Source organism: Planococcus citri, chromosome 3 (assembly GCF_950023065.1).
Source record: "Planococcus citri chromosome 3, ihPlaCitr1.1, whole genome shotgun sequence".
Lineage (NCBI taxonomy): Eukaryota > Metazoa > Arthropoda > Insecta > Hemiptera > Pseudococcidae > Planococcus > Planococcus citri.
The window spans coordinates 47,141,393-47,167,175 of record NC_088679.1 but is presented as its reverse complement, the minus strand read 5'-3'; the positions used below and the strand labels follow the sequence as shown (position 1 = coordinate 47,167,175).

The 25,783-nt window shown below is 33.6% G+C and overlaps 6 protein-coding genes and 1 pseudogene across 8 annotated transcripts; 3 read left to right on the top strand and 4 right to left on the bottom strand.

Annotated features, from left to right (window-relative positions):
* The first annotated feature begins 482 nt into the window (after positions 1–482).
* Positions 483–6,500, top strand: Sec24AB (Protein transport protein Sec24AB). 2 transcript variants are annotated; one of them, XM_065356369.1, is made up of 19 exons: positions 483–665; positions 756–823; positions 1,056–1,636; positions 1,708–1,788; positions 1,920–2,035; positions 2,134–2,236; positions 2,316–2,442; positions 2,515–2,624; positions 2,695–2,926; positions 2,996–3,153; positions 3,238–3,463; positions 3,534–3,687; positions 3,767–3,942; positions 4,022–4,132; positions 4,227–4,402; positions 4,469–4,606; positions 4,682–4,879; positions 4,953–5,056; positions 5,137–6,500. In XM_065356369.1, exons 3-19 carry the CDS (start codon positions 1,166–1,168, stop codon positions 5,246–5,248), a joined length of 2,793 nt encoding a protein of 930 aa, XP_065212441.1. In that variant the 5' UTR covers positions 483–665; positions 756–823; positions 1,056–1,165; the 3' UTR covers positions 5,249–6,500. The 2 variants fall into 2 exon arrangements, with proteins under 2 accessions (XP_065212441.1, XP_065212440.1); XM_065356368.1 differs by lacking the exon at positions 756–823.
* A 522-nt stretch (positions 6,501–7,022) lies between these two features.
* LOC135840078 (uncharacterized) lies at positions 7,023–8,452 on the top strand. Its single transcript, XM_065356414.1, has one exon. The coding sequence runs from the start codon at positions 7,716–7,718 to the stop codon at positions 8,238–8,240; it is 525 nt and encodes a 174-aa protein (XP_065212486.1). The 5' UTR covers positions 7,023–7,715; the 3' UTR covers positions 8,241–8,452.
* Positions 8,453–8,518: 66 nt separating this feature from the next.
* On the bottom strand, positions 8,519–11,537 carry LOC135840058 (uncharacterized). Its single transcript, XM_065356386.1, has 6 exons — positions 11,189–11,537; positions 10,974–11,081; positions 10,563–10,886; positions 10,277–10,486; positions 10,068–10,186; positions 8,519–9,879 (listed from the first exon to the last, which is right to left on the bottom strand). Exons 1-6 carry the CDS (start codon positions 11,237–11,239, stop codon positions 8,709–8,711), a joined length of 1,983 nt encoding a protein of 660 aa, XP_065212458.1. The 5' UTR covers positions 11,240–11,537; the 3' UTR covers positions 8,519–8,708.
* Positions 11,538–11,680: 143 nt separating this feature from the next.
* Positions 11,681–12,668, top strand: RpII18 (RNA polymerase II subunit RpII18). The gene is made up of 4 exons (XM_065356418.1): positions 11,681–11,882; positions 11,954–12,017; positions 12,085–12,182; positions 12,251–12,668. The coding sequence occupies exons 1-4, from the start codon at positions 11,854–11,856 to the stop codon at positions 12,459–12,461; spliced, it is 402 nt and encodes a 133-aa protein (XP_065212490.1). The 5' UTR covers positions 11,681–11,853; the 3' UTR covers positions 12,462–12,668.
* Positions 12,669–15,321: 2,653 nt separating this feature from the next.
* LOC135840063 (myrosinase 1-like) lies at positions 15,322–19,013 on the bottom strand. Of its 2 annotated transcripts, none has more exons than XM_065356396.1 (12): positions 18,616–19,013; positions 18,393–18,497; positions 18,147–18,280; positions 17,916–18,050; positions 17,274–17,396; positions 17,013–17,193; positions 16,825–16,919; positions 16,566–16,713; positions 16,314–16,462; positions 16,100–16,234; positions 15,660–15,766; positions 15,322–15,566 (listed from the first exon to the last, which is right to left on the bottom strand). In XM_065356396.1, the coding sequence occupies exons 2-12, from the start codon at positions 18,469–18,471 to the stop codon at positions 15,443–15,445; spliced, it is 1,410 nt and encodes a 469-aa protein (XP_065212468.1). In that variant the 5' UTR covers positions 18,472–18,497; positions 18,616–19,013; the 3' UTR covers positions 15,322–15,442. The 2 variants fall into 2 exon arrangements, with proteins under 2 accessions (XP_065212468.1, XP_065212467.1); XM_065356395.1 differs by having other exon boundaries at positions 18,393–18,520; positions 18,616–19,012.
* Positions 19,014–21,092: 2,079 nt separating this feature from the next.
* On the bottom strand, positions 21,093–25,749 carry LOC135840065 (myrosinase 1-like; annotated as a pseudogene).
* Positions 24,957–25,509, bottom strand: LOC135840596 (proteasome assembly chaperone 4-like). The gene is made up of 2 exons (XM_065357221.1): positions 25,463–25,509; positions 24,957–25,356 (listed from the first exon to the last, which is right to left on the bottom strand). Exons 1-2 carry the CDS (start codon positions 25,507–25,509, stop codon positions 24,957–24,959), a joined length of 447 nt encoding a protein of 148 aa, XP_065213293.1.
* Positions 25,750–25,783: the final 34 nt, after the last annotated feature.

Genomic DNA, 25,783 nt, shown 5'->3' with positions numbered 1-25,783 from the left:
AAAGTAAACTAATTGAAAAAACAGGACTTCTTTCATTCAATAATGATAATGTAACCTTAGTGCTTAGCGAAGCGGTTTATTTTAGTTAGATTATTTGTCAAGCCAAGCGTGTGGAAAATGGAAATTATTACTACAGAAAAAAATGAAATTTTATTGAATCGATTCGATTGAAGTCTATGTGGCATTTAAATCTGAAGAAAACAGAAAATTTGAATTTGAAAACATTGAGAGTTCTCATTTTGCAAAACAGCAAAAGGCGCTGAAAAATAGAAAATGCCAAATTGGGAAACTTGTAAAAAAAATTTAAAATTTTCGTCAGAAACTCCTGAATCTAGGTAGAAACCTGGTATATAGTGGTTTGTAATTGTATTAAAAATAATGTTTGTATTGAAAGAGGGCGGTAACTAAATGTTTTTCTTTATCAAAAAATGATAATGATGTGGGTGATGTGGGCTTGTTCTTGTCAGTAATTCATCAGGCCTCGGGATTGACTGGTGAACTACATGAGTAGAAACCCGTCAACTATGATGCGTTGGAATTTACCTAAAAAAGTCGAATTTTAATTGTTATTAATTCATTTTAATTTCATTTGTTATTAATTTTTTACTTACTGAGTGATGATAAATTAATTGAACAGTTGATGATTACCAAATAGCATAACCAAAGTAAGGATTTCAATTGATAAAAATTCAATATTCATGTTTGTATCTCGGTTCCTAATTTCGATAATTTTCCATCTCTTTTGAAAAAATCAGTGAATGAAAAATCTGTCGAGTATTTATAATTTCTGTTAATTCTAAACATGGTGTTTAAAACAGCATTTGTGAGTATATGTCCACCTATTCGATATACATACTCGTAATTGAATGATACCCTTTGGTTTCATTGCCAGGGTTTGTCATAGTCGAGAAAGTGGTCGAGACAAATTGATAATTCTGTAGATATGTTAATTCATCCTTGAAATTCGATAATTTATTAGTTATCTCGAACTACAGTATTGATGAGTTCACTAAGTAGATGTGTTTTATTAATGATCAAATTTTCAAATCTTACAGGTCCTGATGAGTCGTATTTCATGCAATCGGTGTCCAAAGTTTTGACTTGCATTGACCAAGGAATGATATTTAGTCAGTTTCATTTTCCATAATTCTTCTGCGAAGTAATCATGTATCCTGCCAGAAATCCGCCTTATTCCGGAACGAGTACTTTACCGAATGTTACTCCGGCTGCAAGTCAGAATGCTCCTTCGTATCAAAATGGTGCTTTATATCACAATAGCCCCAATGCCTCTCCCGCGTATCCACCGGAGCAGACGACGTTTGCTCGATCACAATTACAATCTCCACTGAGTACTAATAACAAACAAAATTATCCAAATATGCGGATGTCAAATTACAACCTACCTAATCAACAGAATACACAACCTCTTGCCTCTCCTACTGGATATCCAGCTATGCAGAATTATGGTGTAGCACAAAATCAACTACCCCAAATGCAACAGCCTCCATTAGTAAATCAGCAGCCTCGTAATAATCAAATGTATCAAGTGAATGGCTACCCGCCTCCTCAGGCTCCTGCTCAGAATTATGGGCAATATCCTCAAGTTCCGCCGCAATACAATAATCAATATCCACCTGTGAGTTTTCCTTCTATTTATTTCTGAAATATTGACATTTCTTTAAACTCGTAATTTTGTTTGCATTTTAGTCCGGAGATCAGTTAATAGATCCTATGGCGAGGCAGTTCAATAATCTTAGCGTCACTAAACAAGGTTTCCAAAACTTGAGGGTGAGTGGTTTTGATGCTACTTAGTACTTAGGGCTTGATGAATTGCTGGAATACGATTCTTTTATGCATTGAGTTTTTAATAGCTTTACGAATACGTTTCGTTCACTCAAATCTTAATTTTTAATAACTAGGGCATAGATTCCTGCGACCTTTTACGTATGCGAGATATATTACCAAAGCAAAAAATTCAAGCTCCAAGCATATACTTGCCTCCAGAAGTGGCATCTGATTGCAATTGTAATCCTGAGTAAGTAAACTTGTTTTTTCAGTTCTACGATACTAACATAAGTGTTTCATTTCTCCAAGTTCTGTTTTTCTACAATTTTGAGTAATTTTATCTTGCAGTGTTTTTCGGTGCACGCTGACGAAAATACCAGAAACAAAAAACTTGCTCGATAAATCAAGATTACCATTGGGTATACTTCTTCATCCATTCCGTGATTTAACAGTGAGTACATATAATGTTGTTGCCCGTTTTCATTGGAATTTCAGCATTTATCTAGTTTTTAATTCGTTCAACGTTTCAGCATTTATCTGTGATTCAATGCAGTACGATAGTCAGATGTCGGTCTTGCAGGACCTACATTAATCCGTTCGTTTACTTTATCGATAATAGACACTGGAAGTGCAACCTATGTTTCAGAGCTAATGATTGTAAGTTTCAAGTTTTACGGTGAAATCATAAAGTTGGTGTCGACTTCTGTTTTAATTAAATGTTTATTTTAGTACCAGATGACTTTAGATACAATCCGGTTACAAAGATGAACGACGACCCACTACGTCGACCAGAAGTTAAAAATGCTACCATAGAATTCATTGCTTCTTCAGAATATATGGTGAGGCATCGATCTAATTTTAGTTTATTTTAGAAAGAACAAATACTTGATAATCATCTAAACCTTGCAGGTGAGACCTCCGCAACCAGCTATGTACCTTTTTATTCTTGATGTATCTCGTATTGCCACTCAAACTGGATACCTTTCCACTGTGTGCGAAGTCTTGTGTGCAAACTTAAGCAAACTACCTGGAGATACGCGCACTTCGGTTGGATTCATTACCGTTGATTCAGCGGTACATTTTTATGATTTAGGAGAAATGCTAAATCAACCCCATGAACTTATAGTTACCGACGTGGACGGTAAGTTTGCGAAGATACAGTTTTCCTATTACCAAACAATATATGTATTAACTAGTCAACTATGTGCAGATATTTTCATTCCATCTCCCGAAAACTTGATAGTAAATCTACACGAACAATTCGAACTTATCAAAGATTTACTGGAACAGATTCCGGAAAAGTTTAAAGAATCATATGACACCAATTGTGCTCTCGGAGCTGCTTTACAAGCTGCTTATAAATTGATGGTAACTTTAATTTATTACCCACTAGATCCTTGCTGGAATTCAATTTCGTGTTGAATCATTTATCAATATTAAATTGGTTTACAGGCACCAACTGGTGGTAGAGTGACTGTTTTTGTTTCTTGTTTACCGAATCATGGGCCGGGAGCACTGAAGCCCAGAGAAGATCCCAGTCAAAGAGGCAGCAATAAAAGCTCTAATTTGAATCCTGCTACAGATTTTTATAAAAAATTAGCATTGGATTGTAACAGTCAACATGTAGCTGTTGATTTATTTGTCGTAAATGCTCAGTTTGTTGACCTAGCAACGATAAGTGAGTTTTCAATTTTCTAAAAAAAAAATTCAGTATGGTAAGCTTGTAATAATATCAAAATTTTCTCTAGGCGGTATATCTCAGGTGTCGGGTGGATGTATGTATCATTTCCCCTTATTCAACAATAAAAATAACAAAGATGTTGAAAAGTTAGTCAAGAACTTTGAACGTTATTTGTCACGAAAAATTGGTTTCGAGGCTGTAATGCGAATGCGCTGTACAAAGTGAGTGTCTAAACGAAATATAATTTTGTTTAAATACCAAAATTACTCGCTACATAAATGGAAATGTTTTGTTTTTCAGAGGTTTATCGATTCATTCATTCCATGGAAACTTTTTCGTTCGCACGACCGATTTATTGGCGCTCCCAAATATTAATCCAGATGCTGGGTTTGGTATGCAAGTATCAATAGATGAAAGCTTATCTGACCTGCAAACAGTCTGTTTTCAAGCTGCGTTATTGTATACGTCCAGTAAAGGTAATCTTGAGAATGCGGTGCTAAATTATGTAGGTTGAAAGAGCTGTTACAATTTTTTTATTTTTAAAATTATGTTTAGGTGAAAGAAGAATACGCGTCCATACACTTTGTTTACCTGTTGCCAATAATTTACACGACGTACTGTTATCTGCCGACCAACAATGTATCGCTGGACTGTTGGCAAAAATGGGTTAGTAAACGAGATTAATACTTACGCACTTGAGGAATAACTACAGCTGTAAATTTCTAATGGATACACTTATTAATTGAATGTTGATTTACAGCTGTAGACAGATCGTTACAGTCGTCCGTGACAGATGCCCGAGAAGCGTTTGTGAATGCCGTCTGTGATATCTTGAGCACATACAAAATGGTCATTTCATCTGGTCAACCCGGATCGTTATTTGCTCCGAATAATTTAACTATTTTCCCCCTTTACGTGCTAGGATTAATGAAAAGCGTAAGTTTGCAGATTGTCGTTTTCAGAATATTATGCAAAAACCATAATTTTATTGTTGTATTGCAGATTGCTTTTCGGTTGTCTCAAAATACGAGGACAGATGATAGAGTATATGCTATGTATCAAATGAAGTGCGCACCGTTAGATAGACTGGTACAAATTATCCATCCAGATTTGTATCTGTTGGTTAATTTGAGCGAACAGGTGATTCATACGCTTGATACAATCGAGTTTTTCCGTATGTATTTTTTACCGATAAAATATTCCGAAATTTTTTAGCCGCAACAAGAAATTGATGGTAAAGTGGTCCCCATGCCTAGTGTATTACAATTGTCTGCTGAACGAGTAGATAGTACCGGAGTGTACTTGTTAGATGACGGTGATTCTTTAGTTATTTTTATCGGTCATAACGTACCACCTTTAATGTGTCAGAACTTATTCGGATATTCGAATTTTGCTGTGATTCCTGACGATTTAGTGAGTAACTGGAACCGAAGTAAGATTTTGAAATTATCATGTTTCGTGTTGACACATCACCTCTAAATTTCAGGATAATTTACCTACTATTGAATCAACTGAAAATAAATTGGCGAATGCGTTTATAAATTATTTGCAAGCGAAAAAACCAAATGAAGTTGTGGTCCATGTTATCAAGTATGAATTTTTTTTATTGTAATTATTGTTGATTAAATTCACTGTAGGTAAATAATTGTTAATGGCCTTTATCTTTTCAGGGATACGAATACAATGAGAACTAAATTTTTTGAACGGCTTGTTGAAGATAAAACTGAATTTGGAATTTCGTATTATGAATTTTTACAAAACGTTAGCTCTCAGATGAATTAACTAATTAGTGTTGTCTACCATAAACATCGGATCCAAGGCAATTATTTTATTACAGAATGCCGTTCTGTGAAATTTCCACCATCGTGTTCCGTGTAATGTAAATGTTGTAATCGAAGTGCCTCTTTTATTTTATCAAACGCGTCTTTTTTAAAAACCTTTTACAGCATTTATTTATTTATTCTACGTGAAATTATCAAGTAAAGTTACTGTCCTATTGAATTTAGGAGATGAACGATTTACAAAGGCTAATTGGAATGACGGTAGGGATTATTCACAGCGATTTTATCGTCATTTTGCGTCGAGTGCGATTGAATAATCGTCGCTATACCGTAATCAGTGTTAATAAATTAATATGTTTGTTGACGGTTGTGTGGTGTATAGGAATTTTACGATTGTATTGTATAAATGTATTTATTTTATCATTAGTGTAGATTTATTTTATTTATTACCGTATATCGTTGTACATTCAAAACTTTATTCTTTTTAGCTTATCAATATATCGTTATGAGAATTGTATCTTTTTATTGCAATTAAACGAAAAAATTTCAAAATCAATTCAATTGATTGTCAAGTCATCGCTCACGACGCGACGCATCCCAAGAAAAATGAAAGGAAACCGGTGACAACAATACTGGCACTGACAGACAACAATATGTCCATGATTCAAATTGCGTCTCACAAGAGAACAGAACGAAACGAATACATACTCATGAAATAAAAAAGGCATTCAAACTAAAAAATATGTACTGAAATACCAACAATTAACAAACTATACGATAATTTCACTGAAATAACTCATCGTCTTCTCCTTCCGGTGGTAAACCCAATTCTTCATCCGTGAATGATTTCATATCTGGGGGTTGAAATTCCAAGTGCCCAATCAATATATTCGGCTCATACCAAGCATTGTAGAAGATCCAAGTCCATATCCCGGTTTGCATTGCGGTGATCAATTTCCATCTAATATTGTCGTCAGGTACAGGTGGAATAACACAACGATAGTTACCTCCAGTGTCAGCATAATGATAAGCTCTACGGGACAAGCGATTATTTGAAGCAAGGCTTCGATTCTTGAAAAGATTTCCTCGAAAGTGAGGAACAAGCACTCTTAACGAAGACATAACAGTGGATTACACAATACACATCACAAATCGATCAGGATCAAAACTGTAATTGATCAAGAATATTTGATTTTGAGTTCAGAAAACGTAAAGTAGATGAAATAATTGAATTGAAATTTCGGAATTCGAAATGTCCTCAAAAATGAAAACAAAACGCAATGAGCTACGAACACATACGTACGATACTGGATGCCACACTAGGCACTCAGGAGATGATGAAATTCTAGGAAAATACACTTCAAATGAAAAGAAAGTACGGCTCAAATGAGTTCATTTTACCTTTTTTTTCTTCAATGATTTTGCCGGGGATTGGTCGGTAGGGTAATGTGGGGGAGTAGGGGTTGTTATTATTTTTCCTTATCAACCCGATTTTGATCAAAATAAGGCTTTTGACGTATTGCGGGTTGCATATTGGTTTGCCTGAACTTTATCGGTTTGGTGGGCATTCTTATCAGTGAGTATCAAAATTTCATATTTTGAGCAATTTTCACAAGGTGTTTTTGAAATTTAGAGCTTTTATTTAGTTTTTCCTTCAATTTTAAACACTGTTAAATCCTGTGATGGAAAAAGATCCGCTCTTTGTCGAGGTTCAAAGACGTTTTGTCAAGTTCTTTAAAACTCGACGAAGAGATGATCTTTTTCCATTACAGGGTTTAACAGTGCTTAAAATTGAAGAAAAAACTAAATAAAAGCTATACATTTCAAAAACACCTTGCGAAAATTGCTCAAAATATGAAATTTTGATACTCACTGATAAGAATGCCCACCAAACCGATAAAGTTCAGGCAAACCGATATGCAACCCGCAATACGTCAAAAGCCTTATTGGAAACGTCTTGGTTTTAAGGGGCGTACACATGATCCAATATATTTGACAAACCAGGTTTGTCAAATTGACATCGTTGATAAAATTTATCAACATATAATCAACATATATTTGGTTGCATGGAAAGTCAAATATATTAGATCATGTAAACGCTCTGATAATCTAAGTTTTTTTTCCAAATTTTCAACGTTTTGTTGATCGATGACACCAATTCTGAAAATAGAAATTATTTATATTTTCAGAATTATTTTCAGAGTTGTGTCTATGGTGTCTCCGATCAACAAAACGTTAAAAATTTGAGAAAGACATCATCAGAGCGTCCACACAACCGAATATGTTTGATTAAATTCAATTTGATTTGACAAATCGAGTTTGTCAAATATATTGGATCATGTGTACGCCCCTTTAATTTCATATTTCATATGTTTCAATTATTGTTCATTGTGGTTCGTGCAGAACTTCCATGAATTAATCTATTATTTTCTGGTGTACGTGTTGTATAATCTATCATCGAAGAGACAATGTTTTCCAGCAATTCAAATCAAAGTAAAGATTCAATGAATACGTCATCCAAGGCAGTAAAATTTGAAGAGACGTTATTGACAGAACAGCAAAAAAGAGATATCAAAGAAGCTTTCAATCTTTTTGATTACGAAGGACAAGGTAAACTGAAAACTAAAGAATTAAAAGTAGCCATGAGAGCTCTAGGTTTTGAGCCTAAACGTGAAGAAGTGAGAAAAATTCTACAGGATATGAACAGAGAAGGAAACGAATTCCTCAGCTATAATGATTTCGTTTCAATCATGTCTCAAAAGTATTCCGAAAAAGACGTAATGGATGAAATTCGTAAAGCTTTCCAATTATTCGATGACGATAATACCGGATTCATCACTGTAAAGAATTTGAAAAGAGTGGCTGAAAAGTTGGGCGAAAAATTTAAAGATGAGGATTTGCAAGAAATGATAGAAGAAGCTGATAAAGATGGAGACGGTGCCATTAGTTTGGAAGAATTTGCTTTCGTAATGCAGAAAACCAATTTGTATTAAGCAGAAAAGACGAATGATGCGAGAATTTTTCAACTACATAATTTTCCTCTCAAGTACCTATTAAAATTGGACATTTCTGTGTTCCATACCTTTTTTTTATCGTTCCATATGGTTCATCTAGTCTATGTATATTTTTAAAAATTATTTCGGTGTATTTTTTTTTAAGTTTTGAACGTGTTTGTGAATCGCAATACACTTGTGAACTTTAATAATACTGTAGTATATTATTTACAATAATTGGCATTTGAGAAATTGCTTTAAATTATTGAAAAATCAGCGAAAAAATCGATATTTTTAATAACAATATACAAGACTCGAAAAAAAAAACATCTGACAACAGTAGTTCCAAATTGATCAACAAAGCATCTGTCGATAACATTACTTAAAAAAATAATGACAATCACACTTTCAAACATAAATAAATTATAGGATTACAATCAACTGTAATTCAACACGAAACGCTTAATATCACTGTTTCCCAAAAGAAAAAAGAGCGCTGTTTAAAATTTCCGAATCTTGCAAATTATGATAGAAGTTATACACCATTTGTTGCATTCCTTCGATCAAATTAGGATTACTACGAGCTTTTTCTTTGATAATTTCGTTCATGTGATCAAATTCCAGCAGAACATGCTCCAATTCTGAATTCTCCGTTTTAGGGGAAGAATCATCGGGTGAATATGAAGCATTCAGAATTACTGTTTCTGTTTCAAGTTGTGAATTTGAATCGAGTATTTCCACATCCGAGCACAAAATACTTTTTTCGGAATCAGACGAACTATTTCCGAAATTTTCTTCGATTGGTAATACGGTGGAATTCAAATTATCTAAAGGTTTGTTCAAAACAATTATTTCAGCATTCAAATCAGAAGAAATGGAAAAGGATTCAGAAATACAATCAAGGGAAATATCTTCAATAGTTTCTCGCTTGATTAATTCCGAATTTGTCAAGATGACTTTGGAGGAACTCTTCTTATTCATTTCTGACGACTGGGAAAGTTTACCTCGAAACAGTGGGAAGTCATTTACTTTTCTCAACTTGGGAACTGTTGTGAACACAATTTTTGAATTATTTACTTTCACGTTGGATATATCTGCAGTATAAGGAATATGTACAATATTCGTAGATGACGCGTTGCGATTATTTTCATTAGATACGTTATAATTCTGGCGGAAAGGATAACTTGTGGTATCTTCTGCTTCATTATCAGAAGAGCTATCAGAATGATTTGCATCAGTCGAAAAAGAATCAGTGTTCACATCTATAGACTTTTCTTCGTCTGAAATTTGAAAGATAGTATTCGGCTCTTCAATCACGCAAATCTCATTTTCGGATGACTCACAAACGTCGATAATTTGCTTATCTCTTCTTTTGAAACAAATGCCACGATAGTTATATACCCATGATTTATTCGGGCAAATTCCTCTATCGCCAATAATCACTGAATAATCATCACCGTATTGTTGCTCCAAGTCCTTCTTGTGCTGTAATAACGCTTGTGAAGGGGTCATACCAGACATGAACATATTTCTAAATTTTTTCTTCACTTCTTCAGTCGGTTCTCGGAATTTTAGCACTTCTAAACCATCTAGGACGTGGTTGTGTGTATGGATCAGTCTCACTTCGGCATAATTTCTTCTGTAAAATAAAATAAGTTCAAATGTTTGAAAATTGTATTTGAAAAGTCGCCGTTTCGTTGCGTTCTTTTAGCTAGGAAAAAAACAATGAATAGCGAACGAATGTAAATTAATTAAAATTAAAATTATACCGTTAAGTAGACTGAAGGAAAAGTATACGAATAAGGTAAATCATTTCAAACCACTTACACATCAGCACTGAGAGCAAATAATTTTAAAGCTATAGAAGCTTCGCATTTAGTGTGTTTTGCACTAACATGTCTAGTACCAGCTTTAGGTTTTGTGTTATGATGACAGCCATATTTCACCTAAACATGAAAATATTTTATAAATTCAAATTTTTCGCAGGATTTCTGAACTGGGAGAAATCGAGGAACAGCAGTCTGAGCGTAACATACATGGTAAATAACGTTAGATTTCATAGTCCGATGTACAGAACGTTTTCTCAGAGTTATTTTATTTTTAGACTGAAATTCGTTGATCCATTTTTCAATTTCCGCACGATTTTTAATTGACATGGTAAATTTGGCTTTGAAATGTTCTTGCGACTCGTTCAATACTGAATACCAGATAACATTCAAGGAATTCGTCATTTTCGGCAGTATATTCTTGAAAAAAAAAATTGTTAATAAATGAAACAATTCATTGTGAATGATAATAAGTTTTCGCACCAATAAAACTCACTTTCAAAAATTGGTAATTGTCAGTTTCAGATAAATGTCTACATCTCATATGATGCTTTAAAAGACCTTTTTTCTGAAAAAGTTCTCCACATTCACCGCACTCGTACGGATTGTCAATTTTTTCGTCATCATCCCCGTGTCTATTTTTTCTATGCGTTCTCAAAGAAGCTTGGTCGTTGAATGCGGCCGTACAAGTATTGCATAAAAAACGAACGCTGTACTCCAGTTTATTTTCGTCGATTTGATGAATACCCACCTGGTGACGTTTCAAATTCGTCTTACGTGAGAACGTCAGTGAGCAATATGAACAAGTGTAATCGGTTCCCTAGAAACATTAATTTTTCAATAAATCAAACAGTCCACACTGCCATTCAGAATAGATTTAGATCAAATCACAGAAAAAAATGCTTACTTTACGTCTCAAGTTCATCTGAATCCGATGAATATTTCGAAGGTGTTTTCTCAAATTACTCATTTGAGTGAAGGTATTCGAACAAACATAGCAAGAGAAGACTTTGGGCTGCATTGAAGTATAATCAATAGTGTTACTTATCGATGGTATTCAAAATAATAAACTATATAAGTACTAAGTACGTACAATTGTGGAAAGGATTGTAATACACTTACTTTCTTCAATACCCTGTTTGATTGTGTATTGTGCATAAATATTACTGACATTGTGAGCGTCTTCGGTATTGCTCGTTAAGTGAGAAGACAAAAAGTGTTTCTGAAGTGATCAACAACGTAATACGGCACATGCAAATTTAGTTGAAAAATTGATGATTGACAAAGTAAGTACATAATTTCTACATGATCAAGAATTTTGACAATTTTGCATGTTTTAAAAATGAATTTTACTATAATTTGGATGCTGGAGTTCCTCAGTTTTCATTAGTTTTCATCAAAATTCGTCAAAATTCAAATTCAAATTTCATTTTCTTGAATTTCTTCAACGTTTGGTTATCATATCATTTTTTTATCTTGTTGTGGTTAGTTGTTTTCCATAGTCGGCACTCGGCGCGCTCGGCAGCAGCTGCATTTTTTTAAAATTCAGCTACTAGTGAGATCTATCGAGACTATTGAACACATTTCAAATTTTCAATTTTCATTTTCATCCAGCCAGACCCAGACCCAGCTACATCTATGCTATGCCATGATATGATCCCGGTCGACGCGAGCCGCGAGGATTTTATCACTTCTGATTTTTGATGCGGATCTTCAACCATTCAATTCTACGATAAAGATTGAAGCTTTACAGAATTCTTATTTCCTGAGGAATCAAAGTTTCTAGGATGGCCGACGAAGAATATCAGATTGATGAGTATGTACTTTACTCTATGTACTGGGCTCTGTTTGAAGTCTCCCATTCTAAAAAATTAAGTTTGTCTGCAGGGGCGAGGGCGATGATTTCGAAGAAGCCGAAGAAGGAGATTTTGACGATATAGATCAGCCGGAGGTATTTTCTTGTACATTAATGTGCTCTTATTCTCTGGCAGTTGTAACATAATCAGTTTTTTTTCTAGACGGCTGGAGAAAATATTGATATTTTACCCCCTGATGAGAACGCGCCATCAGGAAGTGTGCCTAAAGCAAACAGAATTACGACGAAGTACATGACAAAGTAAGTAATACTACGCTTGGTGTTAGCCACTTTTTAGAACACGTTTGCTAATCAGTGTTTTTTTTTAGGTACGAAAGAGCACGAGTATTAGGCACAAGAGCTTTGCAAATTGCCATGTGTGCTCCAATCATGGTAGAATTGGAAGGAGAAACGGATCCTCTGCAAATAGCCATGAAAGAACTGAAAGCTAGGAAAATCCCCCTTATTATTCGACGATATCTACCCGACGGAAGTTACGAGGATTGGAGTATCGATGAACTGACTATTACTGATCGATGATTCCTCCAAGTGATTGTTTTCGTTTTTTTAAATTGTTGGTCGCGATGAGAAAATATGTATGAATCTGGTGTTCTCTGAAATGTCACTCTGGGTACCTATCAATTTTTAATACCTGCGGACGTTTTCCTGGTGATGAAATCTTGTTTTTGACAATACTGTTTTAAGGTAATGTTTCGTTAATAATACTAATATAACGTTGAAAAAATTTATTGCGTAATTTTTGAATCGTTATCAAGTTATACGTTATCCATCAGTAGTGTAATATTAACGACAATAACAAAAACTTGAGTGATTACAAAATAAAAATTTGTCTTCGGTAGTGTAAATAAAATCCTTCTTCACTGATCAATGGTGTAGCTTTTTTTTGGAGTACTCTAACTCTAAGGTCGATGAGATCATAAAGAAACACGATGACGCTAATTTTGTTATAGCAGAAATTCGGCACTTCGAATCGATGAGTCTGATTAAACTCCTAGCCCAAATTTTCAACAGCTTCGTGTCTCTTGGAATAATATAACGTTTCCTTCGATTCGATGAGAATTCATATAAAATGTCTGTCGTGCTTTCAAAAGGTAATGCTAAACTATCATTAGTACGGTGAATCTCGCAATACGTTTTTAAAAACAAGTTGATAAATTTTAAAATTATAAGATATTTCTTTTTATCCGAGCTATCCATTTTCTTCTTGATGTCTTCTAGGCTACGAATGAAAATATTGATGGCGTTAATGCACAGCAGCTTATGGTATCTCCATTTTCGAACGATGTGATAACGAAAAACTTCGAAATGAACGTTTTTAGGTTGATGCATAAATGTCAGTTCTATTGATTCATGTACTAAATTTACTATAACATCTTGATAATGTCCTTCAAGGGCGAAGTCGTCGATGCACTTCATCATTATGACGTTAGCTTTTTTCATCCAAACTAGGCTTTCTTCGCTGGATAAACTTTGTTGTTGCGGTAGGTCGTTGAAATATATTTTGAACAGTCTTACAATTTCAATGACGCATTCTTTAGCAGTGCGTTTGAAATTCACCGGTCGCAAGCATTGCTTCATCGCATTCATAGATATTTCAATCATTCCAAAATTCTTATAAGACTGAAAGTTTGAATCCAAGTCGCTGAATTTCGAGAAAATACGAAAAATATCCTCGCTTGAAACACTTTTTTGTCGTAATATCAACAACAAAACGTAAAGCGCGTCTAAAAATTCAGTCACCATCGCTAATTTCGAAGAAAAGTCAACGTATGTAGGATCGATTTCACCTTCGACATCTATTTCCATAGGTGTTGGCAATACTTCTTGCTTCGCTTGGGGATCATGGAACTTCGGTAGTAAAATATTCATTTGTTGCAGAAATATCTCTCGCTCCAATGGTATATTGCATTTATTGCTTTTCATTCTGTACTTGTTTTGTAAATCTCTGGCGTAATCTTGTATATTTTCCTTTTGAGAACAATTTCTAGCGATATAAAATGCAACTGCTACCTGCACTTTTCGATGTAGTATGAAGTAGGCTTCTTCTACGACTTGCTGATTCATTTTAGTAATAAACGTGAAAACGAACGCTCAATTGATGAACTCTAATTATACTTGAAAAGGCTCACCAGTTAATAACACACATGTCACAATTTTTTTCTAGTCAGATGTTAAAAAAATAAAAATAGAAGCAAACACAGTGCGATTTGCTATACGCTATGGCTATGCGCTTCTTTTACTATCACTTTTTGCTGAATCGAAAACCTGGAAAAAATTGTAGAAGGGTGGGGAGGGGAGGTATTTTTATCAAAATTTTGTACCTAATTGGATAATTTGTTTTGATTTTAATTTATGCATAATTTTATGGGGTGGTCGCGTCGGGTGTGATTTTATGATTTTTCATTTCGCTTTATCATAGCTTTATCAAATTATCAATCACCATAGTAAAGTTGAATGACCTAGTGTATAGGTAGATAGATTGTAAATTATGCCTACAGGGTGGACAGAAATATCGGGTACCCCTAAGAAAGTTTTTTATTAAAAATATAGGTTGGCAATGTGAAATAGATGCATATGATTGGTGAAATGTTATCTCTCCAGTCTAACAACCAATCATGTGCTACCATTATTATCATTCACTGTGACCAACCGAAGTATTTAGCAGAAAACTTTTTTAGGGGTACCCGATATTTCTGTCCACCCTGTATAATAATATGCCTAATTATTCAATGAAACAATTCAGTCAATCCAGCCGATCGAAGATTTTAAATTATAAATTTCAAATTATAAAATGATTATCAGTGTTTATTTAGTTTTACAGCATTGTTAATTAGGTTTCTCAAGCAAAACTTTAATATCTACTTCGGTTCAAACGACATGCTTTGAATATTGTATTCTATCACTAATGTAAGGGTTCGCAATTCAACAATTTTTTTTCTTGAGATGGAAAAGAATAAATATTGAAATTCCCCATCTTTCAGAAAAAGGACCTTTAATTAGCGGAGGTTTCCTATTGTTATTCATGTTACATATGATGTGTTCTTTTCTCTGCGATGAAGATTTCCCAACATAGGTAAGCCAGTCATTCAAGACAAGTGAATACTTACTTAATAGAGAAAGTTTTACGGAAGAGTATAGCTTTTTCAGGGGAAACTTATAGGCCAACTACAACGTTATCAAGTCATTAATCTTTCAATATTGGTGCAACTAAAACGAAAACTGGTGTTTCAGAATCCCTGTTCCTGATCATGATTTGTTGTAAGATACCTAGATACAATGTAGGTTAATTTCAATTAGTACTTTACACTCAGCATAATGCTTGATGTACAAAACCTGTGAGTGCGTAAGTGTACAACATGAAACAGTTCTGGTGAAGGAGTATAGATATGATAATTCATGTTTTAATATTACATTTTTCGATACGAGTGTAACAACGCATATATCAATACATACAATACATAATCAATAAAATATTTTATAATTGTTTTCCTGGATGAATATTAAGGTAATGTTTGTGGCAAAACTCGATTTTTCAAAAGCTGCTTGAAAAAATCATAAGATGATTTTGGAGTCCGCTTTCTATTCGCATCCTCGAAGTCGACGTGCACCAAGCCAAATTTATACCTAATGCACAAATTTAAACCAGGTATTCATTCTGAACAAAAATAATAAGCCTATCATTAAAAACGTAAGTTCTGAAATTATAATTTTACTTACACATATCCATCTAGCCATTCGAAATTGTCTAAAATTGACCATGCTGTATATCCTATAACGTTACATTTGTAATCGTGCACTGCGTTCAAGAGTTCAGTTAAATATTCCTGCACACAAAATGAAAATGCTAGTTTATTCAATTAGGGAGGTAATGTGATTTTTAATGAATTTCGAGGTTCATTTCCCGAGCGAAGCGAGGGAAAAACTCAACTCAAAATCGTAGAAAATCGTTCACCTCACTATGTTGGATAATATATTTTTCATTATTTAAGGAAAGAATCGCTATAGTTTGTCCAGCGAGAGGAAGATAATGTATAGCAGATTCTCTCCCTAGAAACGAAAACAAAAATAAAAAAAGAATGAGAAATATTTGATTTTGTTTATATAAATTATTTTAAATGTTATGTAGGTAGATAGATAATATGTAGGTAGGTAGGTACTTTGTAGTAAGAAATTCTTCCTTTATCTTCTATCTCGCCACTATCGCAATATCCATTTTCAGTAACAAATACTGGTGGGTTGTCGTAATTTTCTTTGATGAATTTCAATAATTCTCTGAAACCCCATGGGACTACCTATGAATATTACATTATTTACTCTGTTCCACATCAACAATAGCCGAATGATTAGTTTTTTAAATAAGCATATAGGTACCATCAACCACGGGGCTTTACAACCTGGCCACTCTGGATCAAAAGAAAATGTTACGTCCATGTCCTTTTGAAAGGTTCTGCTCGTCAGAGATGAACCTGGAGTACACAATGAGGATGAATAATGATTCACGCCAAAAAAGTCATATGCTCCTGCAAACATTAAAAAAATAATTCATGGATACACAGATACCTTACGATAGTAATTAAGTAAGTATACTGAATTGAGATTTATGGTATGAAAATATAATATTACCAATTAGTGACTCTTTTTCCTCTTTTGTGAAAGTGGGTAATCTCGATCGTTTACGACCTTCTTTTTTACTACTTTCATCCACCATTTTCCGTACAACGTCTGGATAATCACCTTCCTTGCTGTATATGGGATGAGCAAATAATCCTATCTGGAAACGATATACGATTAGATGAAAAAAACTACGGCGTAAATTAGTGTGCATAAATAAGAACCTAGATTTTCTACTCGAGAAGCAAACAAAATATAGGTAGGTACTAACATAAAATTGCATAGCTCTGTTGGCTGCGTCGAGATCTTCTTTCGAATCAGTTTTACCTTTATAGTAACGAGAACTTAGAGAAATGCTCAATTTTCCTGCAATTATTTTAATTCATCAAGAAATTGAACATTTTTACCTTATGAGTAGGTATGATGAAGTTATTTTTATTCTTTTTTTATAGTACTTGCCGTTCTGTTTTGATCGATATTTGTTATCATATAACCGAAATATTCTGCTATGAGCTTTTAATATATTATGTGCAACAATGTAGTTAGCTGGAGAACCTAAATCCAACGCTGGAGCATACTCTCTGCAGTCGTATCCTCTGACGACTTCCATTGGTTCATTTATGGTAATCCACCATTTTACCTAAATGTGACAGACATCGAACATTTAAATCGTGAAAATATTTAAGAAATTACTGTATTAATATAGACTGATTTTGTTACTTTATCTCCGTAGAGTTCGAAGAGTAAGTCTGCGTAATCTTCCATATAATCTACAATCAATGGATTAGTCCAACCACCAAGGTCTTGAAGTTTTTGGGGCAGATCCCAGTGATACATGGTGACCTAAAATAATTAACGTAGGTACATATTTTTAAACTAATAAGTTTAAATTTATCAACAGCTTCTTCAATAGTAAGGAGAATAATAACAATTCCACGCTTGCAAGCTAAACATAAAATAGGCCTGTCACTTAGAATGATTTCACATATATAATGCAAATTTTCCAGCATACAGTAGATATTGATTTATATAGTCGACAAATTTTGGGTAGACTTTAGAAAAATTCTTTCGGTATATCGCTTTTACTTTTTATTGGCCGAAAATATAAAATTTATGGTGTTCGGAATTATTCTAAATGGCAAGGAGTTTTTGAAACAAGATTACTGTACGGAAAAATCATGATATTACATTTTAATATGAATATTGAAAAACATTTCTCATAAGTACACACATATTCATAGGTATTATACTATACTTGAGTAAAGATTAGAATGTAGTGCAATTTAAATCTTAAATAACAGAATAAGCACATAGGTACATATGTTTGGTAGGTAACCACGTAATTCAGTATTATTTACTTACAAAGGGCTGGATATCATTTTCTAGCAATTCATTTATGAGGTTTCTGTAATATTCAACTCCTTTTGGATTAATTAATGTAATTTCACCGTTTGGTAGAATGCGAGACCAACTGATAGAAAATCGATATAAATTGAACTGAGGACATTAAAAAAAATATTTATATACAATGAGCTCTTACACAGGCGGAGACACAACTATTATAGTAATTTGAAAAGTTTTCAATCAACTCACTCCAGCATTTTTCAGTAATTTCACGTCTTCCTTAAACAAATGGTATGAATCACATGCGATATCGCCGTTATCTCGATTTTTGACTATATCTGGTTCTGTATGAGTTAAACGGTCCCAAATATTTTCACCTTTTCCTGTAGATAAATTTATATTCAATTTTTTAAGTACATGTGTTTAAAACCACGTATTCACTTGACCGGCATTCTGAATAAAGCAATTTGAGAATAAAAATGAACTAAACTTTACCATCTTCATTCCAAGCTCCTTCAATCTGATAAGACGCTGTAGATGCGGCAAATAAAAATCTTTCTGGAAATGCTGACATGTCAAAATTGTAACTGAGTCGATCAACTGAAAATATTTTCATATAATCTCTAAACAAAAACGATTAGACGAATGATATTAAAAATAAATAGAATAACAAATTTGGATAGGCGTTTATTTAATTAAAAAGAAATTCGTATCATACCATGAGTTAGAGTATCATCATCAAATTCTGAATCAAAATAAATTAAATTACACAAAAATATTCTCTTGAAACACACATTACGCCTTGTGGATGTAAATTACATGACGCTTGTTGTTTATAACCATGATAACACGGGTTCCGCGGTTCTGGTTATCTTATCGGCCTCGCTTAAACAGTGTACTCTGGTGAACTACATACTTGGAGTTGAAACGTACAGTAGCAGTCAGTGAGCGAATTAGGTAATTAATTCGAATACCAAACTTATGTCGCTCAACAGATCTCAGATTTATTTTATTAGTTTCAGACAACAATTTCTGGTGCAAATATTTTTAGGCCTAACGAAATAAATAAACTAAGTTTACTTAGTATGTAGGACTTTCACAACAACTACGTTAGAAATTCAGATACGTACTACCTATCTGTACCTACATTTACATCTACTTCTACACCTACCGACTGTATTTCAATTTGAATACAAAACATTTGAAACCTCTAATAAAAACGGATTGTTTTCACTTTCAAAGTACCTAATCTAATTTTTTATGCCATGGACAAATCAACTTTTTACATTTGACAGACCCTGCTGAGTCTCAGAAATACACAGGTTATAGAAGTACGCAAGTACTGGTAGGCTGAGTTATCATGTTATCAATTAGATACTCAATTCATTTGCATTTGCACAACTTTTCTAACTACATATTAGGTAATATGTACTTCGCTTAACTCTTGTTCAAAATTATGAGTATTTCCGCAAATGTCTTCAAGTTTAAAAGAAGCATGACTTTATAATTTGCATATATATTTTTGAACTTGAAATGAAAGTACCTATACCCAATGAACTAATGATACGACATAGCCGACATAGGTATGTAATTAGGTACCATACCTACTTATATAAACTAAGAGTATTTACTAGTTATAGGTACACCCAAGATTAGCAAATTATTTATTCGCATACCTAGGTAGGTATTTAATTAAATCATTTATCTTAAGCATACTTGAAGGGTACAAGGAGAAAACCAGATAAGTCGAAAATTTTCAAAAATGATTTCAGGGTCGAATTAAATTCACACTGAAGAGTGAAAAAGTGTAGTCAATTTAGATTTTTAAAAAATTCTATTTGTTGTAGTAAAAATGGCTTTTAAAAAATAGAGGAAGGAAGATGACTAAGTATTTAGAATTTTAGAATGCAAAAATATTATGTCATCTTAATAACCGACTTTCATCAAATTTAAGTTGTTGCAAAACTTATTTTTCGATTTTTTCACGAAAAGACCTGTGACTTTTCAACTTGTAACTTACGTACCTACTTATCCCTTCATTTTTTTCTGTTATGCCTCGAGTTGTGTTTGTGGGATGTTGCGTGATATATTTCCAGTCATTACGCTTATGAAATTCAAATTTACTACAAAGTTAGGACATTATAATATGTACAGGGTGTTCCAGAATAACCTTTCACATTTGTTTTTTTTATTACTCTGAGAGAAAAATGTTTACAAAAATTCTTTTACAACCAAAATGAAGTAGAAATATGCCGTTTTTAGACCGTATATTTGAGTTTTCATTAAAAATGAAGTTTTAAAAATTTTTCCATCGAGATATTTTCCTTCATTTTTGACACATTCAACCAAACATTTTTTCAAATTATTGAACACTTCTCTTCCAATCAGTTGCGACTCATGAACCTAGAAGCTGTTTCAGAGTCCTAGATTTATCTCGATACACTTTTGACTTGGAATAACTCCATAAAAAAAAATCGCAGGCTGAAAAGTCAGGGGATCAAGGTGGCCATTAAATTTCTGGTTCAACACGTCGACCATAACAAAATTATTTGATGACCGAAGTGCTCACGCGCTAAACATATGTGTACATCCCTGGTAGTTCCAACATGTTGGAAGGAAGTAAGTAACTCTATTACATCGCGTCTGTCTTTTAGTTTGGAACAAGAAACTCGTTTAACATTTTGCCTTACCCCTCACCGTTACTGTTTCGTTAAACACACATGGTCCCACTATACCGAATTTAGCCACGCCCAACCAAACAGTCAACTTGGCGGAGGTTTAGATGTTTCTCAAGTATTATCAACTGATTCTTTGTACACTAGAAGCGCACATTCCAATTATTCACTTCACCATTTAGATAAAAATGAGCTTCGTTACTGATGAGTAAGGAGTAAAGAGTTACAGGAACCTTTATTTTTAAAAAAGGCCTTCACAGTAAAAGCACACTGTACAGCCATCTACTTCTCCAGGGCAAAAAATAACTATTGAAACATAATTCGGCATGCTTTGGCTACCTAGAACCGCCTTTACCATTCCCCTAGCTCCACTTGAACACAGATCAGTGGTTACCAAAATGTGAAAGGTTATTCTGGAACACCCTGTACTTTAAAACGCCGTAACACAAAAGTTTAAAAAAGTGTCTTACTTATCTAATTCTTTCTCAACCTACTCTTCACTTCATTCAAGAAAATAAAATCGTTGGTAGAAATTCTTTTGCATATAGGTGGCTACAGTATTGAAAAATAAACAGGTTTAGATTTAAAATTATTATGCCGAAACAAAACGATGGAAATCAAGATCAATTGATATAGATTTTCATCTTAGAGCGACTATGTACGCTATAGATTCGCATCATTGTTGTACGTTTGTATAAGTAAATTTACGTAGGTACATAAAGGAAAATTTCAACCGGAAAATGTATCTAGCTAGTAGCTACCTACCCATCCTCATCGTTTCTTATCGATGTGTTGATTATAAAATTCTCGCTTTGTACATAGTGCATATGTATTGAACTTGTGTACCGTACCTACCTACGCCAATTTACATATATGTACATATGTACAACGATACAATAAAATCGAGTCTGAGTGGTCTTTATATAATAAAAAAATCGGTATCAAATTTTAATTCAACGCCGATCGATTTTCGCGGTTTTATATGATTCTTCAGATGATTTCTCCAATGAATTATCATTCGGACAATAATTCTGATAGAATTCGAGTTTTTATGATCTGTTTGAAAAACTTTGCGGATGATCTCAATGAACGTTTTCTTTCTGGATCTTCAAAATCAACACGTACTATACCGAATCTATTCCTGCAAAAAACAGGTTCAGTTCAGAAGGAATGTTTGATAGGGAAAAACATATTTGCTATAAGAATGGATGCCATTCATACATATTCACATGATATTATTTGAACCTAATAATACAAATACGTGCTTACTCAAAGCCAGATCTCCACTGAAAATTATCTAGAAAGGACCATACGGTATATCCAATTATGTTACACCCATACTGATTTATAGACATTAAAACTTCATTCAAGTATTTCTAGAATAAAAGCAAATGTGTAACTTCTAGGAAACTTGATCATTTGAATGCCATTGCCAATTATTTTAACCGGCGTTTGGTGGCATAGCAATCCATATCGTGTGTAGTACCAACGTGTAGATCTCGACGAGACGAACACAGCGCGCTACCCACAAGCCCCTCTATCTATTCATGGGAGTAAACTACGAGCGTCTAAAGTTTACCAAATGAGCAAAAAATGAAAAATTGTCAAAATGAAAAATTCGACCTGGGGAGCTTGTAGAGCATTCTTTTAGCTAAAAATTGCAATTTTTGGCATTGGCCTACCTTCATTTTTGAAGGATTTATGCAATTTTGAAGTTTGGAAACAGATCAATTAGAGTAAAATTTGATGAAATTTTTTTTTTTGAAATTTTACTGAAATTGATCTGTTTCCAAACTTGAAAATTGCATAAATCCTTCAAAAATGAAGGTAGACCAATGCCAAAAATTGCAATTTTTAGCTAAAAGAATGCTCTACAAGCTCCCCAGGTCGAATTTTTCATTTTGACATTTTTTCATTTTTTGCTCATTTGGTAAACTTTAGACGCTCGTAGTTTACTCCCATGAATAGATAGAGGGGCTTGTGGGTAGCGCGCTGTGTTCGTCTCGTCGAGATCTACACGTTGGTACCACATACGATATCGATTGCTATGCCACCAAACGCCGGTTAATGGCCATTCATAATTGGCGCGATACGCTACCAACGTACTTTGTGATACTCAATTCTTTTAACATCTTCAATTACATCTTCGTCGCAATAACCATTTTCGGTAATGAATACAGGAGGATTGTTGTAGGCATTTTTAATGAGTAATAATAATTCGCGAAAGCCCCAAGGAACCACCTAAAATTAAGAAATACGAAAATATTGGACCTTACAGATTTTGAAAATATATCATATTTTTCATACTTACTTTTAACCAAGGCGTCTGCGATGTTGGCCAACTAGGATCGTATTCAGTTTGAACATTCATGTCGCGTTCAAAGGCATATTCTTGTTGAGAATTCGCAGAAGATGCTAACATTGTTGTGTAATGATTGAGGGCAAAAAAATCATAAGAACCTAAAATTGTGTACTCACTGTAATATAATTATGGAAATTGATTTTTAAATTTAAAAATAAAATTTCCTAATTTGTACTTTTCTTTTTACCTTTGATATTTTGTTTTTCTTCCTCCGTAAATACCGGCATTCTTGATCGATTTCTACCTTCTTTTTTACTATTTTGATCAACAATTCGTCTGACTAATTCTGGATAATCACCGTCCGCAGAATAAATTGGGTGAGCGAAGATGTTCAACTTGAAACCAAATGATAGGTAATGAATCGTTTTTGATTTTGATTCGATTTTTGAATTCTATCGATTTAAAAAAAATAAAAAATAACTTACGTTGAATTGGAATCCTCGATTAGCAGCTTCGTTATCATCATTAATACTTTCGTTTTTTGGCGACATGAAATCGTAGTTCAATGATATGCTGATTTTTCCTTCAGTTACAAAAAGTGAATTATAATTGGTTTTGGGAGTATAAATCTCAGGATTTTGTAAAATCAGTAAAGCAGTGCATTTCTAAAAACTTCAGTTCGAAACTAAACATACGAGTATATCTAGACCTACAAATAGGTAGTAGGTAATAGGTATACCCACCTTTTTGAGAAGAACGGTACTTTTCATCGTATAACCTATAAATTTTTGCATGAGCTCTTAGCAAATTATGAAGAACTAGGTAATCCGCTGGAGAGTCTAAATCTGCGCAAGGGGCACCGCCAGCACTTGTTCGATAACTATTAACAATTCCTGATGGTTCATTTATTGTAATCCACCATTTAACCTGCAGAATAATTATTACTTTGTGTAGTGATGAAACACACATCACATATCTATACATTTTAATTCGAAATCAAGTAAAATAAGTTCAACGTTACCCTATCACCAAAAATTTTGAATAATAAGTCAGCGTAATCTTCTATGAGATCAATAATAATTGGATTGACCCATCCGCCCATATCTTGAATTTTCTGTGGTAAATCCCAATGATATATCGTTACCTACATGATATTTGTGAAAGAATTAATATTTTGTACAGTATGTACGTAATTTTGGCGAAAAAACGTGTTAAAAAGTTCTATACCATGGGAGCAATGTTATTTTCTAATAATCTATCAATCAACGATTATAATATTGAATACCAGCAGCATTGATGTTTGTAATATCACCAGTAGGCATAACACGCGACCAACTTATAGAAAATCTGTAAACGTTGAACTGAAAAGAATGAAAAACGATGCGCAGGTTACGAAAAACGAATCAAATGTCAGATGTACGTATCATAAAAATGCGTATCCTTACACCTATGTCAGCTAGAATTTCGACATCTTCCTCATATTTATGATAGGAATCACAAGCAATGTCACCAGTGCTTTTATCTCCTATTTTATCTAAATCTGTATGTGTTAGTCGATCCCAAATATTTTCTCCCTTACCTAGAGTGAAACATTTGCTGAATAAATTTCATCTAGTAAGTACCGCAATACTCCAAAAAGTAATCATCACTTACCATCAACATTCCAGCCTCCCTCAACTTGATAAGCCGACGTAGATGTTGAAAACAAAAATTCTTGAGCAAATGCCATGGTTTTGAACAATAGAGAACGAACTTCGAATTTGAAGGAATTAAAATGGCAGAATAATAATTAAGCTTTCTTACACGACATCAACGTACTTTGAATTGATCATTATTGCCTTGTGAAGATGTCACTGATAACATAACATTTCATAATTTATAATAATATGATCGAAATACCTCTTTTTAATCACTCAGAGATGAAATTTAACATCCATGCATAACAAAAGAATGTTCGATGACGTTACCGAAACAATTTCTTTACTAATTAATAAAAAAGTCAACATAATTAACTTCGCTTACCATTTGAGAAGTTATCTTTGACGCACAACAAAACAAGATGTAGAAAAGTTACACAACGCATTAAAATTTTTCAGCATTTATTTCAATTTCTTCCACCAATCGTCTTTCGATATCTTCCAACATCTTGTTATTTATAATAGAAATATTAAAACTAATATAAACTGGCTTTTTCAACTTTTTACTCAGTCGTTCGGCTAATCCTAATGATGTTGTATCTGCAGTGGCAGCCCCCAAAATTTTCGTAGCTATTGGTATTGGGTTACTTGGAGTCTTAATGGCCAAAGAAAGATCAGAAAATTTCGGATCAAGCATATTACCGATCCATACAAACGTCGAATCTTTCATTTGAAGAACTTCAAATTTCACTTCCGTGCTGAGAATCGTATGGTTAAATTCATGACAATGAAAAGATGACTCAGTGTATTCGATTGTCGCTTCTTCATCAGCCATTTCAGTCAATCTGCAATGCATAAGATGAGCATAAAGAGAATTAGCATTCTTGATGAATACTATTTTCTGAGTAATCTTTAAAAAGATTAGAATAGGTCAAACTTCTATATGCTTACGTAGTTCTGCTGACAATATTCTCTTCACAAGAGTCTTCTATTCGCATCACTTCAAAGTTAAACAAAATTACAATTACCGACACAGAACGAAAACAGAAAGATGCTTTCAGCCTTTCAGCGCTTCCCGATCATCTATTCAAAAGTATAAATTTCTCACTCTTGAATTTTTTCGTATTCTGGTTTTCAAAAATCAGAATTATTCTATTCAATTTTTAATTTTTTAATTATTATCACTTTTTGAAAGTTGGAGGGGAAAAGAGCGCGGCGTCATCACGCGGTTTAAATTTTTAAAAATTTATCAACTTTTTAGGCTTTATCAAC